The 18847-nt window shown below is 38.0% G+C and overlaps 1 protein-coding gene and 1 long non-coding RNA gene across 7 annotated transcripts in view; one reads left to right on the forward strand and one right to left on the reverse strand.

Annotated features, from left to right (window-relative positions):
• The window catches only part of LOC103278653 (uncharacterized), a 32974-nt gene extending 21399 nt beyond the window's left edge, over positions 1 to 11575 (reverse strand). For both annotated transcript variants that reach the window (XR_010005326.1, XR_010005325.1), the window contains exon 1: positions 10757 to 11575. This is a non-coding gene — a long non-coding RNA (uncharacterized LOC103278653). The remainder of the gene's footprint in view (positions 1 to 10756) is intronic.
• The window catches only part of evi5 (ecotropic viral integration site 5), a 99131-nt gene that overhangs the window by 76041 nt on the left and 4243 nt on the right, over positions 1 to 18847 (forward strand). For all 5 annotated transcript variants that reach the window (XM_008109238.3, XM_008109240.3, XM_008109241.3 and 2 more), the window contains 3 exons: positions 2144 to 2290; positions 2611 to 2706; positions 7773 to 7868. In XM_008109238.3, coding sequence (XP_008107445.2) covers positions 2144 to 2290; positions 2611 to 2706; positions 7773 to 7868 — 339 coding nt within the window. The remainder of the gene's footprint in view (positions 1 to 2143; positions 2291 to 2610; positions 2707 to 7772; positions 7869 to 18847) is intronic.

The raw sequence follows: 18847 nt of genomic DNA on the forward strand, positions 1-18847 counted from the left end.
CCAGTTTTCCTCTATTCTCTATAGTTGTTGTGATACAGAACATAAGCCGTCAACCAGTCACCATGCTTGCCCATAGGAAATCATGATAACCATATCTAAGAAACTAGAGCTGTGGTCTAGTTGTGGTCTATCCAATGCACCTTTCTGAATAACCCTAGGAACAGGTCTAAAAACCAAGACACCAAGAATTTTTCTTGATGTTGGTCTGTGTAATCATTAAAGTAAGTTTCTGCCCAGAATATACAGTGTGTGTGTGTGTATGCGTGCGCGTGTGTGTATGTATATGCAGTCCCCAAGTTACATTGTTCTTAAGTTGTATTTGTAAATAAGTCAGGACAGGTAATTATTTGAAGGGTAACTCCAGATATATCTATGGGTTAACACCCCTGTGGTGTTTTTTTTTTACTGTGTGTGCCCTAGTTCAGAAGACTTTACCTCATTTTCTGTCCCTGTGATAACTGGTTTTTGAAAAGCTTCTCTTGTTGTGGAAACAAGGATTGGTGAGAAAGCTTCAGTGAAGACACCTTGATAACTCCCAATGATAACTCTTCTAGGGGTGAATTTCCCTTACTAGAAGTAGATTTCTCTCATTCCTATTGTCTCACCCCCATTCTTAACTGTGAATCATTTGTAAGTCAGATGTTTATATATGTTTGTGTGTGTGTGTTTGTGTAGTTCTCCACAATAGTCTCCCCATATTTAAGCGTAGCAAAATATTGCACAAAAAGTATTCTGCAGGGGAAAACATGTAGCTTTTTTATGCAAACAGTCTGTTTTCTGTGCAAAACACCATATTAGCTGCACAGAAAACTCAAATTCTCTACTGAAAATAATGCTCTTGACCAATATATCACTGTATATGTTTTCACAGCGAGATATCTTTACTTTCCCTAATGCTTTCAGTCAGCAGGGGGTGTAGTGTGATCACACAAATGACATGTAACACCACTTAATATTGAATGCAAATAGATTTTTTACCTATAGCACTACAGATAAAAATATTGCATTAAAAAACTCGGAAGACTTAATTCTAAATGAGCTTAACTCTTTTATTTGGTGACTTTTTCCTGCTATAGCAAATGGATCCAAAGCTTGATTAAGGAGATCACTAGTGTCTCCTTCAAGATTACTTTCAGTAAATGAACTAAGTAACTCATGTTCACATCCCAAACTTTTCTGCAATGTATAATTTATAATGATCAGATGAAATAGGTGACCAGTACTGTCTGCAGACAGTGAGATGTGCCATCACTTTGGGAAAGCTATTATGGAGTTACCTTCAGATAGAATCATGGCAAGAGCACAAGAGCCATCTAGTCCAATCCCCTGCCATGCAGGAACAAACATAGCTTGGATACATAGCTGACTTGAAGATACAAGTCTCCTAGCAATGTATGTATTTAGGTCAATTGGCAGATAGAGGCACAGACTGTTGAATGAATACAGTTTGATATTGCGTTAACTGTTATTGCACAATGCTATGGAATTCTGAGAGTTGTAATTTTCCAAGGACTTTAGCCTTCTCTGGCAATCACTGCTGGTGCCTCACCAAACTCCTTGGATTTTATAGCATTGAGCCATGGTGGTTAAGGTAGTATCAGACTATGTTCATTATTTGTGTTGTTGCACCCAGAAACAGAGATATGAAGCCACTTTTGTTTAGCTTATTTGGGCATCTATTACCGAATGTCCACCATTTCCTGTGTTGTTTAGTTCTCAGTGGCAAAGGCATAATTTTCTGGTAAGATGACTATGAGTCTTCATCATTTGTTTTAATGCAGCTCTGCAAATCTTACACAAGGAAGAGCTTAATAAATCACTTTTTAAGGACTACTGTCTGTAAACTGCCTTGGTCATAAGATCAGCCATCACTGATAAATATGTTTGGCAGAATACACCTTGTACAGTGCATATAAGTGAAACTATAGGAGGTGTTTTCCTAGAAAAGTGCTACAACTCTTCAACATCTAAATACATTATGCTTGATGGATGCATAGTATTGGCAGCAAGAAAATATTTATGTCTTGGTATGACTGCGATGCCAAGAAAATTTAACCACGAGAGTTGTGCTGATTTAAAAGTATTTGCTGCCACAAAAGTATTGGATGGAAGAATAACATGTTCCCTTTTCTCTCCATATCAGAGCCAGATAAATAGTAATCATTTGAGGAGAGCTGAACAAGAGATCAGCAAGCTTCAAGGGAAGGTCCAGCATCTCTCTACACAAAACAAAGGACTTCTAGCTCAGCTAACTGAATCAAAGCGAAAACAAGCAGAGATTGAGTGCAAGGTACATCATTTAGAAAAATAAAATGTAACCAATGTTTTCTATGTAGATTTTTCAGAGTTAACAATCCATAGTTGTTGGTTTCACCTGATACATTTTTTCAGGAGGACTATTATGCTGACAAAGCATTTGATTTTTTAAAATGTTTTTATTGTATATCCCATCACAACATTTTGAAGAACATGCCCAGAAAACTCTGTTCCTGGGAAAATCTCCTGGAATCAATCATTTGTTGTGCATATTGGAAGCACAAGTTATCACTTCTAACTGCTGAGGAACCAGACATTTTGTTTTGTGAACTTTTCCTGTTTCCTTATTTCCAGAATAAGGAAGAAGTGATGGCTGTAAGACTCCGAGAGGCAGACAGCATCGCAGCTGTAGCAGAACTCCAACAACATATTGCAGAACTAGAAATCCAAGTAAGAATGGTTTGGTACATAATGGAGTAGCTCTTATTAGTTCATTTCTAAAGTAGTCATAGAACTATGAGTTGGAACAGATGTTAGAGATGATATAGTTCAATTACACCGACCAACACACATTTTGGTTCCTTAGATATTAGCCCTGTTTCTGGGTAAATTTGACCTACTGATTCCAAAAATGGTGCCAATTTTCCTCTATCCACTCTAGTTTTTGAGATATACAGCATAGGCTATCTATCAGTCACCATCTGCTCACCCATAGAAAGCCATGTTAACTGTATCTAAGAGCTGATGCTGTCTAGCCGATGCAATTTTAATAACAACAACAACAACTTTATTCTTATATCTTGCCCCATCTCCCTGAGGGGACTCGGTGCGGCTTACATGGGGACCAAGCCCAGTAATATACAATAAAATAAAACAACAACAAGATACAATTCAATTATCATAACATTTATGCATAAAAATGTATAAAATCATAACATAGCGCGACAGCAGCCTAACCAGTAACCAAAGACTGACACACACTATGGTTGTGTCATATATTGCGGGCACAGTAACATGGGCCAGTGGTAAAGTGCAATGGCTGGATATGGGTGGAGGTAGGGACTCCGTCAGATGTCCAGCCTAGTTGAAGGCACATTGAATTTCTGAATCAGCACCCCACATGACTCCAGGAACAGGCCTAAAAACCAAGACACAAATAATTGGGGTAGGGTGGGGGGGGGTTGGGTTGTGTTATCTGCTCAATGCAAGATGTAGGATAACAATCCTGACAGCTTATTGTTCATATCTCCTGTCCAGTTGTAATGCCACCTATCCACTGTTGTTGTGTACCTTCACATGGTTTCTGACTTATGGAGTTAGGTTTAGGTTTGAAGTGTCTGGCTTGCCCAGTCTTACCCAATGAGGTTTGGTGGTCGAGCAGGAAATCAAAGCCTTATCTCCAGAGGTGTAGTCCAATGCTTAAAGCACTACACTGTGCTAGTTCTCTGCAGTGGTCAGAGGACCAACAGTGAGATACAATTAGTTATCTCACAGTTATCTCACTTTTGATGCTCTTTATGAACATTTTTGCTAACTCTCAACCAAGGATTTGAATTATGGCAGTTTTGCATTCAAACTCCAGTAACTTAAAACAATGCAAATACAACTTCTACTTTTGAATGTTGCAACATCCATTGTGTTGCATAGTTTATGTTGTGGTGACTCATCCCATTTGCAGAAAGAAGTAGACTTCTAGGAGTAGACTAGTAGTGCGTGCTAAAGGGGCAAATGTTTGTCTAACCGTGTCTTAAGGCAGTGCTTTATTTAGCATTTTTATATCATTGACTTAAACCGTGCATATGGTTTTTCTTTGAGAAGAAGCCACAGTGCTTTCTGTTTGTCTATTTTTCTGCAAAAATTCTGAAAAAAGTCATGAGGTCCACTTCTGTCCTGCCAGTGTTCTAGCTGGTATTACTAAGCACAACAAATCTAAGACTCTTCAGCATAGCTTCCAAATTTATTTGAAGTCATTTTGAATTGGCCTTGTTCATCCAAACAAGACAACTTTTTGCTTAGACAGTGGAGAAAACTTGAGAAATAGTTTCATAACTCCATATTTTAAGATCAGTAAAGGTTCAGTGGAGTAACAGTTCAGCAGATTCTCTTCTTTATCTGGAAATCCACAAGTTCTACTCCTGGGTCAAAATGGGGTTATGGCAGTTATCTTAAACCATTCAGCTTTCTGTGAAATGCCTAGCAGTATTAAGCATGTAAAGTGGGCTTGACTACTACACCCACATTACTACTGAAATTACTTTATATACAAGTTCCTAGATCAAATAACAGTTTTGGAACACAATCAAGGGAATCAGCAGTGTTTGTTTTTCAGCAAATAAGCTGTGACTTCTGTGAGTTAATGGACAGGGTCTGTAGTTAGGATGGTCCATGCTGTCGTATTTCTCATTTCTGTGTATAATTGCGATAGCTGGCAGTTGAAAAAGTGGATAGGAAGAAAATCAACTCATTTAAAATGTGGTGCTGGAGAAGAGTTCTGAAGATACCATGGATTGCTTAAAAGATAAATTGGTCATAAGCTGAAGGCAGCTGACAACAACAAATATAGATAAAATGATACAATATATAAAATTTTGCAATTGTGTATGTACACGCAAAAACATAATTGCCTAATTCCGATTGATTGCGTTTTAAAGTGGGAAGTGTTGAACTTAGCATAAGTCATTTACCTTGCGGTTTTGTGTCAGTCTTTTAAATGTTGTAAATGCTGCAGAAAAAAACTTGTCAATGGTCTCTAGAATTCATTTTATTAACAAAACAGTCTATTCGTAGAATAATTTCATATTCCAAGAAAATAAGGCTGCCTTTAAACCTCACATCACCTTTCTTTTAATATCTGTAAGATTTTCTACTAACATCTAGTGTCCTGAAGTTCTAAAGAGAGAATTTCCATTTTCGCAATTACAGGAAACCATTTTTTGTATTTTTGCAGTCTGATGTGTTTTCTGAAAGCTTAGAATGAATCACCTCGGTCACCCAAAGGCCACACAACCCCCACTATTGCCCTGATGAATAAACCTAATTTAGTATTCAGTAAAAAAAATATTCTTATTGCCTTGTAGCACAAACTAATAAAAAAAGTCTGGACAAGAGGCAGGCTATCCCAATGTAGCTGTTCTTAAACGTACCAGAACATACCACGACTTTAATATTGAATTATCCGAAGGATAATTTTGGAGGATAAAATAAGAGGCAACCAAGATATATTCCTGGTGTTGACAGATACTTCTGTAAAAAGCTCAAAATTGCCCATCAGCATGACATCATTCGTACATTTTGATAGTTTTGGTTGTTAGATTTGTTCCTCCCCCTTACTCTTTCTGTTAGATTAAGGAAGGAAGGCATGCGTCAATAGACATATTAGGCCCTTTAGACCTAAAGGTTACCCATCCCATCAGCCTGCATTTTATATTTTGGTTTTGTATATTGCTATTGTTATTTGAAATGACTGGCAATTGATTTCTTTAGACCACATTAGTGTGCTTAGTGTTCACACAGGATTAATGGTTTGGGAAATAAAGTATTTCTCATCCTCACCCTCCTCAAGTGGTCTATTTTCCATTCTTGTCCACTTTCTCCTGTTTGCCATTCATTCCATTCTACTTTTCACCTGTGTCCTTATTCACGTATTTTGAGGGATTTGGTGAGGCTGGATCTTGGGATGAAAATATACAGTCCTTATTCCATGCCCTCCTCATTAGAATTATGGACTTGTTGAATACCTGATCTTTTAAAGTAGAGGTGCCACATGTTGAACTTGGTCTCCTGTTGTTGACTTTTCCAGCTATTAGGGCTGCCATGTACGTAGTCAGACACACGCTCAGGAGTAGTTTAAATGAGTGACAGTGTTCAAAACTCTCACTGCAGTGGTCTCTCACCTGAGGTACAACTTACAACATCATCATCATTTAATTACTTATTAATCGCCCTCCATCCACGATGCTCTAGGCGATTTACAAGATCGCAGCTCCTAAGGCAAATATCAGCAACTCTGACAAAGCTAGATATCCATTGTGCCATCCTTCCAATTATGAGGGTTATATGTACACATGCTTAGTGCTGCTGAAATTTCGCAATGCAGTGGCAAACAGAATTTTATTTTTCCCCTTTCATTACCTTGAAATGACAAAGCCTAAAAATTTGTATAGGAAGAATCAACTTACTTTACAGAATTGCATTTCCTGTAATCATTTTTCCCTGTAGAACAAGGTGTGTCTTCAGATAAACTTAGGTAGGATGGACAAAAGTAGCATGGTGCTAAAACCATCATTATTTGGGAACAGCAAAAAAGATTGCAGGGTCACATGTTGCCTGTCCCTGTCTTAAAGGGCTCATTACCAAATGTTTCTATTGTTTCCCTGCATTGAAACTAAACTCTACTTGGTCCAGTTGTTGCATTCTATGATTGGAATTATTGGTAGCAAATTCCCTCTGAAGCAATAATCATGGAGTTCAAGAAATTTACTGCAGGAGAGTGTAGAAATTTCTGTTTGCAGAATATTGTTCATTTACTTTAAGTTTTCATTGGTATTGTGGAAAAATTTTTATCACAGGCAATCCCCTGGTTACAGACACCCGACTTACAATTGATTAATAGTTAAGAATGGGGTGAGACAACAGGAACTGAGAAAAATCTAGGGAAATTTATTCCAGGAAGAGTTATCATGGAAAAAAGGGGTTTTCACTGAAGCTTTATCACCAAGCAAAATGTTTCAAAATCCAATTTTCATAGGGACAGAAAGTAAGGCGAAATCTTCTGACAGCAAAACAAACACCACAGTGGTGTTCATCCCTATGCTATTTAAAGCTAATATATATATTTAGCTAGAGTTATGCTTAAAAATATATTTGTTCTAACTTGTATACACATTTGACTATAGAACAAACCTACAGAACCGATCTTGTTCATAACTTGGGGACTGACTGTATTGAGAAACTCTGATGATGAGTATCCTGGACAAAATTCTCCTGTTATTGTCATCATCATCTGCACATAAAACACTATTTTGTTTGCAAAGAATAAGTCCTGGACTACAATATTTTCTGCAAATAAATATTTGCACTGAAGTTTGCACAGAATTAGCTTTTTCTTAATTTAAGGCGTACTGGGAGGATTGGGTTGTATTTTGAACAAAAAAATTGATTGCCAACAGTCTTCAAAAATGCAGGTTTAAAGGCTTTCTCATAGTAGGAAGACAAATGCTGAATTTTTTTGCTACTTGCTTTGAGAATGTGCTTAATGAAAAAATTTTGATAGCCCTTTAGATACCTAAGTAGTGAAATGACCCCTATATACCAAAGCAATTTGCCTTCAGGAGGCAACTCCAAAATTGAGAGAAAATATAAGCTGGTTTTTAAGTCAGATCTGACAATAAATATGTGATCCATAAAGTCTCCATGGAAATCTCTGGATCTAGTGTACTGAAACAATATGAATAGTAAGAATTACAACATTAGAGCTGGAGCAGTTGATTGAATGTTCTCTTTTCTTTTCTGAGCAGAAAGAAGAAGGGAAATTTCAGGGGCAGCTTAATAATTCTGACTCTAGTCAGTATATTAGAGAATTGAAAGATCAGATAGCAGAACTTAAACATGAGGTAAGTAAAAACATATTTTGATAAATGCATATCTTTCCAGTATTATGTTTATGTTTATTTTGCGTTTATACATTTTACTGTATTTATTCTTTCTGATCAAACATTAATAACCCTGGCAATTCTCTGTAGTGTATGAAAGACTAATTTTCAAGATCAGTAGAAAACTACACTGGGCCATTTGGCTCAACCACACTCTCCTACATTCATTGTTAAGACAGAACTGTTAAAAGATATAACTGTATCAACCATACCATGGTAGGGGTGGGCTTTCTAGACATTTCATCTTTGTGTGTGTTTGCTTCTCTGTGCAAGCAAAGTTCATACAAGTGCTTATGTTTAAAATAATTTTACACATCTCCGTGGTTAATTTGTAGTTGATTAAATGTTTTTCATTGCTCTAATATTATAGCCCTATTTAAAATTAAGATCTTAGAAGTGATATAAGGATAAGGATTTTTATTACAATGCTGAAGGTTACACTTGCATTCCAGACTTGCATAAAGGCTGTCAGTTTTTCTTGTTCAAGAATTATGATTATTTTAGTATGCATATATCATATATAGTTTTCCTCAGAAATTGAATGCAATAGAATGCATTTCTTTTGAAACTGTATTTCTACCTCTTCTGTGAAAAATACAAGAAACTAGTAAGGAATCTGGGATACGTGGAACTTCTCTAGAGACCATATCTTAAGATTATAAAAGTAGAGAACCCTTCTTTGCCTTTATCAACAGTACTGCCAGTAATCGTTCCAGCACCTTTAACAATCACTAAACTCACTTGAGAGAAATCAATATCAAGACATCTTTCATTAAACATTTATATTCCAGCCAAGCATTTTTGCACACAAACAATTTACACGGATGACTTACATATCGCTTGCTGGATTGGGAACTCTGGGCATAGAGTGAAGACTGGGATATGGATCCAAAAGGAGTTTGTTTGTCTCAGTCTGACTTCTCAGTCTGCTTGCTTTTTATTGCCCAGAATGGAATAGGTGTTGCAATGTATATCTGCATGCATATTGTTTTCCACCTATGGGCAGGTAAAAGCCTACTTTCTTTGACAAGGATCCTGTTACGGCAAACTGCTCCCAAAAGAGTTAGTAATGGGATTTGACTCGTTATATGTTAATGGGGGCACAGCAATGAAAGGAGAGAGTCACTCTTGAGCCACCTATTCATTTAATTTCTGGCTTCAGGCAGGTTCCTTAGAGCCAAGGCACTTGGTGGGTCTTAGACAATTGCATCTATGACTTCAGAGCTTTGTCTCCAGGATTCAACTTGTCATGACATCAGACCCTATAGAGTAAACAAACTGGAGCTGTCCACCTTCTTTTTTTGCCATCCGCTATTTCAGTGGTTCTCAACCTGGGGTCCCCATTTCGTTTTGGCATTCAACTCCCAGAAATCCTAACAGCTGGTAAACTGACTGGGATTTTTGGGAGATGTAAGCCAAAACCATCTGGGGACCTCAGGTTGAGAACCACAGTGCTATTTTTCTTCTTCCTCACTGCTGCTGCACAGGAAACATTTCTTGCCACTGGTTTCATCAGCATAGCTATATTGATAAAATACTAGAATCTTGGTCTTTGCATGTAGAGCGGCCATTTGCAAATCAGTTTAACATTAAGTAAAATTAAGTAGTACCTACAGATTGCATGCTCATGTGTCCCCAAACCTTTTATTTGGTTTGTGGGAATGGGGGTATTTAGATAGCAATCTCAAAAATAGAAAGAGAAGTGTGTGAGAATAAGAATAATAGTGGATTCCTTTGTGGTCTTAAGAATATTCTAAACAGGCAGTTTCACATTATTTTTACTAGGAATATTTAATAACCAAAATATAGTAGGTCCTATTGTTTTAGTGTACTATATAGAAATTCAGCATATATTTTTAGATTCTGAGAATTTCGTCCCTCACATCTGTATATGGGTTATCTTCTGAAGCTTGAAATCACAGGAGCTGAGGAAAACACTGAAACTGAATTATTCAAGGTGGTTTTGAGCCTGGTGCTATGATCCATCTCTTTCATGCCATCTATCAGAAACTGTTACAGAAATTAGGTAACTGGAGCATTTTTAAACTTTTGGACAGTGCTTCCTGCTTTCACTCAGATACCGACTGTGACAACTTTTATTAAAATGGGAGAAATGATGTTTCTACATTTCATTTCCTTCCAAGTCATCTAGCAAATTACAATAGTTACAGAAATAAAACAATGAGTACAGCAGTTAGAATTTTCTATTAAACATCAGTCAGAAAGCCTATATGAATAAATTACGTTAATTTTGCATCTCAAAGGGTGCACAATAGCCAGTGCCTGAAAGTTCCTGGACTAGTAATTAATTGCAACGCTGGTCATCATCAAGTATTTCCCATCTAAGGGTAAAGATGATTGGAATTTCAAGGTAGTAAGAGTCTGCAGGGACACCCAGAGGAGAGCTAGAAATGTCTAGCAGTGGTTCTCAACCTGTGGGTCCCCAGATGTTTTGGCCTACAACTCACAGAAATTCCAGTCAGTTTATCAGTTGTTAGAATTTTTGGGAGTTGAAGGCCAAAACATCAGGGGACCCACAGGTTGAGAACCACTGGTTTACAGGCTCAAGCATGGTTCTTTTGCCTGCCTTTGCAACACTGAATTCAAAAGCTCCAAAACACTTTCAAGGCTGCAAGAGTTCAATTTCCTACATAGTATAGCACAAATTAGAATGCCAGTATATTATTTTCTAAAAAAGTTGACCTGTTGATGAGCATTTGCTCTTTAGCTAAATACAAAATTCTTCTTGGTAATTGCATGCTGTATGAAATCACATCCACAACTGGATTTGTTGTTCATGAAGCATTGCAAAAAAATTAGCACCAAGCAGATCTTCTATGTGTCCTTACCATTTGATGTGAAGTTTTCTTGCATTTGCTTTACTGCTGCTTTTGATCCTGGATGGAAAGAATGCTCTTTTCAGGAAGATACAATAGAACCACCATCACTTTAAATTGGATCTTGAAGGGGTCAGTTACAAAAATATCTAGATGACCCATCTAACCCAGGTTACAAGAGATTGTTGACCATGGTAACATTTACTCTTTGGCTTGTGTTCTTTCCCAGGTCATGAATGATTTATAATCCACCTTGATTGTCTTAAGTGTATGCCTTTTTGAGCTGTTCCTTTGTGTGTTTTGTATTCCCAAGCATTTGCTTGGCTTCCTGTTGGATGTTGCAAGGAACAAATGTGTTGTGTAGATTACAGGAGTGGTACATAAGGTTAGAATTGATAAACCTGCCCACAGACTACACTAACGGACCACAAACTATTTTGATGGACGCAGAAGCAAGAAATAGGGTTCCCACTTGTCCGGCTTCAGGAAAACTTTGGATCTGCCTGTCTGTGAAAGTTCATGTTGCATTGTATCCAAGTGGTTTCATTATATTGATACTGTTATTTTGACCTTATGGCCATTCTGTACAAGAAGGGTAAGATGCTTGAACACCTTATATATAATGCCTTTCTCCCAGAAGGTTAACAAAGCAAGCTTTTTACTGTAGTGCAGGAGTGGACAAATGCCACAGAAGCAGGTTGCTCAAGTGCTCATGGACTATACTTTCTGTTATCTTTGAAAATTTCTTTAGTTAAAATACACAGAATTGTTTGTGTATCCTCCTGTCTAAATTTGAAAGCTAAATAGGGCCAGCCCTGGTTAATACTTGAAGACTTGTATTGCATCTTTCCATAGCACAAATGGTTTAGAAACCAATGCACCAAGTTTCTGATGACCACCTTTACCCCCCAACTCCTTCTCCAAACACCACACAGTACTTACAGAGTGCACCTTGTACATGAAATGAAATGAGTATGCTAGCCAGGGAAATCTGGTGAACTATTTGGGTTGAAAACTTAGGTCTCTCTTCTTATCCACAGAAAATACATAACCTGGCAATGGAGTCAGTGGATTTTGAACTCATTGAGCTTTTACTTGGTCATCAGAAACACTTGTTCATATAAAGTCCAAGGTCTAACAATGACACAGCTTCTTATCTTTGCTCCTGTTCCATGGTTTTGTTGGCAGGGCTTGGATTATATGAACCAGTAGTAGACACCTCAGTTTTCACTGTTTCCTCAGTTTTCAGCTGTAGTCCAGGTGTGCATGTTCTGGGGTCTTCATCAGTACCAGCTGCTGCGATGGTTCTCAACCTGCTGCCTCTTGGTCTTCAATGTTTGGCTTTTTCTTTTTTTTTGCCATGAACTCAAAAACATTCAGTTGATTTGATAGATGTTTAGGCATCTTCTGGAGTCAGGTGGATGAAAGGAAACACTAACAGCAACTAACAAGGCTTTAAGTCTCAGAACAGCAACTCAAGCTAGCAGACAATTGCACAGTAAGGAATGACCCACAGCTACTTTCATACCTTCCTTTTATACCCGTTGGAGGAGCAAGAAAGTGGATGTAAGAGAGAGCTCTGAAAGGGGAAGAGCAAGAGAGCAGTGATATGACTACTTTCAGGTTTTTAAAAAAATAATTCAAAAACTATTAAAGATAATTACATGGAGTAAAAACAAATGAAACTACAGAATAAAATTTATAATTGTGTTCAAACTTGATAAAAATGTTGATTAGAAACAGATACAGCATTTTGAAAGTTTTCATACATATATTTTCACTTTAAATTGGAATATCTAAAATTACTGACGGAAGGATGAACACCCCTTGGGTGTTTGTTTTGCCATCTGTGCTGCTGTTCAAAAGATTTCACCTTACTTTCTATCCCCCTGAGAATTGGGTTTTGGAAACATTGGCTTGTTGTGGAAAAAAAGGATTGGTGAGAAAGCTTCAGCAGAGACACCTTTTCCCCATGATAACTTCCCGGTGTGAGTTTCCCTTCCTAATGATAGATTTCTCTCACTTCCTGTTGTTTCAGCCCTGTTTATCTATGAGTAATTTGTATGTTGGATGTTTGTAACTTGAGGACTGCCTGTATATGTACACAAACACACACACACACACACATTTGGATGTACTTAAATTGGCTTTATTTGTTACGATATTTTTATGAGATTGATTCTTGATAGTGAATTAAAAGGAACTAAAGGCTCTTCCAAACAGGCCTTATATCCCAGGATCTGATCCCAGGTTTTCTGTTTATCCCAGATTATCTGGCAGTGGGGACTCATATAATCCAGGTTAAAGCAAAAAACCTGGCTGGGATCAGATCCTGGGATATAAGGCCTGTCTGGAAGGGCCCTAAATTTCCTATGTTATTGACTATCCCGGTGACGATGATGCATGTAGTTTCTTTCCCCATCAACAATATAATACTTTTAATTGGGGGTTGTTTTCACTGTCTTGTATAAAACAGTTTATCACGCTCATCCCGAAAAGAAACCTTTTTTCTTTTAATGTTCTCGTATATCTTGCTCCCTTTACTCCCTGGAAGCTTACAGAAAGATAGGAAGCTTGGATATAAACAAATCCTGTACCTGGTCAGGGTTTTTTTCCAGAAAAAAAGAAGAGCTTCTTAATTAAGCTATATAAAAACAATACTCATGGGATATCTAGAATATATTGGGTGATGCCCATACAACAAATACTCACAAAAATCATTCAGATAAAAACATTTTGATCAAACAACTGTACTTCCTTTTTTCATCATGAAACACTCGTTGCTCTTATCTTTGTGCACCTTCTGCTGTTATATATTTGATGTTTCTTTCCTAACAACCTGGTGCAACCTACAAGAGATTCTAGTATGTGTGCTGGAACTGTCTCCAGCTCATTCTGTAGTGCAACTGATATAAGATAGAGTTAATGAAGATTGACAAAAGGTAGAAATCAAATGCTGTGCTTTTAAACAATCCTGCTCATATAAATGAAATTATAAACACTAAGTAATTGCAGTTGACTAAATAATTCATACTATATAGACAAAGGGCTTATCTGGGGTAAGCACTTTGCCTTTAGGCAAAATGTAGTCTCTAGAGCAGTGATTCTCAACCTGGGGTCCCCAGTTGTTTTTGGCCTTCAACTTCCAGAAATCCTAACAGCTGGTAAACTAGCTGGGATTTCTGGGAGTTGTAGGCCGAAAACATCTGGGGACCTCAGGTTGAGAACCACTGCTCTAGAGCAAGGGTGGGCAGTGTGCTCTTGAGAACCCCTAAGTGCCCTCCCCAAAGCACATTTCTAAGCACCCAAACTCCACCCAAATGTAAGTTTTGGGCCACCAAATCCAACTTCAAATGTGGTATGTGTGGTGGTGGATCCTCCAACCCCTCCCATGCTCCCCAAGCTCCTCAAAACTGTTAAAAAGGGAAAATGCTAAAAACAATCAGACAGAATACCAGCCGGAAAGTGATGTTGCATCACTTCTGTGGAGAACATCAGGCAATGGTCCAGACCATCCTCATCACCCCATAGTTGCCCATTCTATCTTAGGTAGTGCGGATTTAGCCCAGCTGACACATCTTATTTTTATATCACAATTAGACCATGATAATACACTCAACATAGAGCAGCCTAAAGAAAGTGCTGCTTGTGTGTGACGAAACTATTGTCCAGAGTTGTCCGCACACTGCTCTTGGTCCAGAACTGTAACAGTTGGGCTGTTGATCAGCCTTATGAGAAATTTAAAGCTGGTAAATAGGGGTGAAGCCCAAATGGTCAGAGGTATACAGTGGTTGATGACATCAAAAACACATATACTGAAGGTCTTTTATACAACATTTGTAATAATTTTGTGCATGAACCAGTTTATGTACATTGAACCATCGAAAGCAAAAGTAGCACTATCTCAGTCATTCATATAGGCAGTTTTGGATTTTTAAGGTTTTCAGAGGGATGCTCAACCTGTACAGACAGTCCCCAAGTTACAAATAAGATAGATTCTGTAGGTTTGTTCTTAAGTTGGAACTGGTGCACTTTAATGTTGTATAAAATTTATTACGGTCCATGGGCCCGCATCTGTTAAGTGGATAATATACAGGAGTTCACAAAACATTCAAAACCAGGGAAATGTGCTAAACAGACACATACTATACAAAGTCAGGTAATAATACCCTGTTTGGAGACTAGGCTCTTTCTCAGCTTTGAATAGCATAGGGAGGGATCAACACCCCTGTAGAGTATTTGTTTGGTGGTCTGTGTCCCTGTTCAGAAGATTTCACATCACTTTCTGTCCCTGTGATAACAGGGTTTTGAAAAATGTGACTTGAGGAAACAAGGAGTTGTGCTAAAGCCTTTTCCCCATGCTAACTCTTCCAGGAGTGAATTTCCCTTTCTATGGATAGATTTTTCTCAATTCCTGTTGTCTCACCCCAGTTCTTAACTATGAGCCATATATAAGTGAATTTTTTGTAACCCAGGGGCTGCCTGCATTTTCTAATGTGTGCAGCTACTAAAGCATTTGCCATATTCATCCTTCTGCATGGCCTTGAGCTCATCAGCTCACAGGACATGTCCGGATTTCATAAGTCAAGGTTTTTCAATATACTGAAGTGCACTCAAGCGTGATAATCTAAGATAAGGATTTAAAAGCTTTGCTTGAAAGATTAAGAATTAGATTCCCACCCCCAAATAAATAAAAAGAATGTGTAGTTTACTCTGCTCAGAGAAAACGTGATTTACAAATATGTGGAGTACCTTAGTGTAGATGAAGTTGAATAGATTGTAAACCCCTTCTACTTCATAACCTTCTGTTTGACACTGAAAGGAAGTATGGTAGCTCTCAGATTTAAAGTGAGCTTTTCAACGTGTGGTTAAGGCTTACATGGCAGTAAATCATGTGTTTTCCTCGTACGGTATCTTGCAAACACAGTGAGACAAGACCCCCTGATTTGTCCTCCACAAGTCAGCAAAGTTCTTGGGCAACTAAAACTTGCTGTTTTTGCTAGTTCTTGTCAGATAGTCAGCATCTCTGCTGGTGGAGCCTGATTTCAATGGTTGTGGTCAGTCCAAGGAAACTGTGATGTGATAAGATAGTGCTTCTGAGGTCATGTGGTTAGAAAGCATCCAATCTAACACAGCAGCTTTGTGGACCCCCTGTTTAAATGAGTATGGCACCTCCACTGTGTATGGTATGGCTTGGGATGTTTTTGAGAACCGGGGCTACTGTGCAGGCTAGATAGCTTTGAAAATTGAGGCGTTAGCAGTGTGTTCTGTGATAAGTTTTGTCTCATCCCATATTTTACTTTCTATTTTATAGCTAGTAAAGCAAGCAAACAAGTATGAAAAAGTATTGTGTATGAGTAAAACATGATGAAGCTTATAGTCATGAATTTAGAGTTCCTTTGCTCATTTGGCTGTTTACTAGAGCTTTTAATCTATGTTAATTTTATTAATATTTGTATGTATGTATTTTTATCCTTTACAATTTTATCTTGTAAATCGCCTAGAGCATCGTGGATGGAGGGCGATTAATAAGTAATTAAATGATGATGATGATGATGATGATGATGATGATGATTCTTGGTTTCCTTCCCGTTGAAGTTTTTTGCCTTAACCTGGTAGAAAACTTTTTTGTTTAAGATGTAAAGTACCAAATACTGTTAGAGGGCTGGTTTCCTTATTGAGTTATGAGACACAACAGCATTAGTGGAAAATGCATCATACCAACATTTTAGTTCACATGTAATCCGAACTCCAGCCCTTAATTGAAAAAACTTTGGTGAAAAACATTGAATGGTGGCCTGTTGTGATAATCTACCTTCCTTATTTCCTTTCTTTATTTCATCTTTCTTCTGGATCTATCTTGTTTGATGATCAAACAAGTAGATCGCCTTTGAACTTCTTTCTCATTTCAAACTTCTCAAATTTAGCAAAAACAAAACAAAAAAAACCCCAAAACCTTTAAAGCATATAATATACATATAATACACATTTCAAGAAACCAGTCAGATTTGTAGTTGAATTAGCTTCTTCCAAGCACAAACTGGAAACCCATTTTTCAGATTCCTTGCTATCATTTCAATCACATACTTTCTATTAAGATTTCAAAACTTTTGATTATATGGTAATAGTGCAGCTATCAGAAAGTCATGACCCTCTCTGATCAAGTGATTGGTTTCCTGTTCTGACTTTCTGAAACGTTCTGGTGTGACTAGTTTTAATCTTGGTCAGGCTTGCAAGGCAGCAGCTTGGTCTTAACATCTTGTTTCCTTTTGTCTGTGTAGCTCTTGATAAGCGATAAAGCTGCCACCCTCTCCTGGCCTCAGCATGGCTTAAAAAAACCCGCCTAGAATGTAGCTAAACTTGTTTTAATATTCAGAATGAAAAGCATCAATAACTTCAGAACTTGTACTCAAATTCATGGAACAGGATAGCCCCTAAACCTGGCTGCTCAGCTACTGGACTACAACTCCCAGAATCTATGGACCTCATCACACTGCCTATTTTTCGGCGACAGGAATTCAGCCACGGAACCTGATGGCTTCCATCACACCTGAGAGAAGTACTTCTGGGCTCCGTGGCTGAACTGCCGCCACCTCTGAAAAATGTTTGGTGGCAGAAAAATTTCTGGTGGCCATTAGGAAAGATGGGGTGATCCGTCTCAAGAAGGCTTCCCCCCCGTGTGATGAGGCAGGGGGAAAGCTGGGACAGAGTGGGGTATGGGCAAGAGTTCCCCACAATCACTACAGTCCGCAGCGATATCCAATGATTCCGGTAGCATGTATGAAAAGGTCCATAAGAGTCTATCAAACTAGCTGGCTGGGAATTCTTGAGGATCCTACTTTGGGAGCCACTTCTGTATAGCATGTAAATTGGGCAAAACTACTGTGACAGAGGTATTATTTACATACCGTGTATTGAAACCTCTTCCAAATATGCAAATGTGTTTAATATTTATGGATAGCGATTCCACAATTGACTTGCAGGATATATGCAGATAGTTACTGGGTCCCATTTGTGTGCCATTCATACTTGAGAACCATACAAAAACATCTTATAAATAGTTTGCATTATAAAAACAGGGAATTCCATAAATATTAGACCTGCGGATCATCCATCTTCTTGTGACCCAAGAAATGAATTCAGAAGTCTCTGTTTTTAACCTTTTCTCTCCAGACTTTGAGGCAAAAGCTTCCACAGCACCAAAGTGTGTGTAGGTGATAGAGGGTGAGGTTCAGGGCATGGGGAGGGTTAATCCTTCTGTCCACGCCTGTTTCAGCATCTTATCCATATTTTTCCCAAGAAAATATTTTTGCTAAGCTGTTTTGTACATACAAGGGTGAGACTGCATCCGGTTGGTGGTCCCCCATCCCATCTCCCGGCTTACATGACCCTTGCAATTGTTAATGTGGGTTAAAATCAGTGTCAGGGTCATCTTTTGGAATACCTGTATTTGTGTGTGTGTGTGTGTGTGTGTGTGTGTGTGTGTGTGTGTGTGAGAGAGAGAGAGAGAGAGAGAGAGAGAGAGAGAGAGAGAGAGAGAGCGAGAGAGAGAGAGAGAGCGCACAAATAGAGGTATTCCAAAACTGAAGGAAAAAAAATCTGAATTCTGAAACACCTCTGGTCCCAAGCAATTTAGATTAGAGAGGTTCAGCTTTGAAATATCTGGTATTTGGAGTATAGAAGTAACTTTTTTCTTGAGATCCTGCTCTATGCTTGTGTAGGTTTAGCATTCAGGAAGCTAATTTTCTTCAGCGACTTTATTAAGCTGGAACAAGCTTAATAAACAAGGATTTTTTTTCTAAAATAATGTATTTTCCTTGACATTAATAGGAGCTAATACTTGCATTTTATTGTACTACTTCAGTTTGAATATGGCTCATTTAGGACATTAAAACCTCTAAATGTTTTCTGCTGTCTTTCCTTTTGCTTATTCTTGGGGCTGACAGTCCACAACAGGTAAGAGAGCACGTTGTGAAAAACACGGTATGAATTTCACTCTTTTTAAAAGCATGGCTGATTTGTGTTTGAAAATATTTAATCTCAAGTCGAAGGAGTATATAAAGTTGGGCATATTTGATAATTTGGGTCACTTCAAGTTTTCAA

The sequence above is a fragment of the Anolis carolinensis genome, chromosome 4, assembly GCF_035594765.1.
Source record: "Anolis carolinensis isolate JA03-04 chromosome 4, rAnoCar3.1.pri, whole genome shotgun sequence".
Classification (NCBI taxonomy): Eukaryota; Metazoa; Chordata; class Lepidosauria; order Squamata; family Dactyloidae; genus Anolis; species Anolis carolinensis.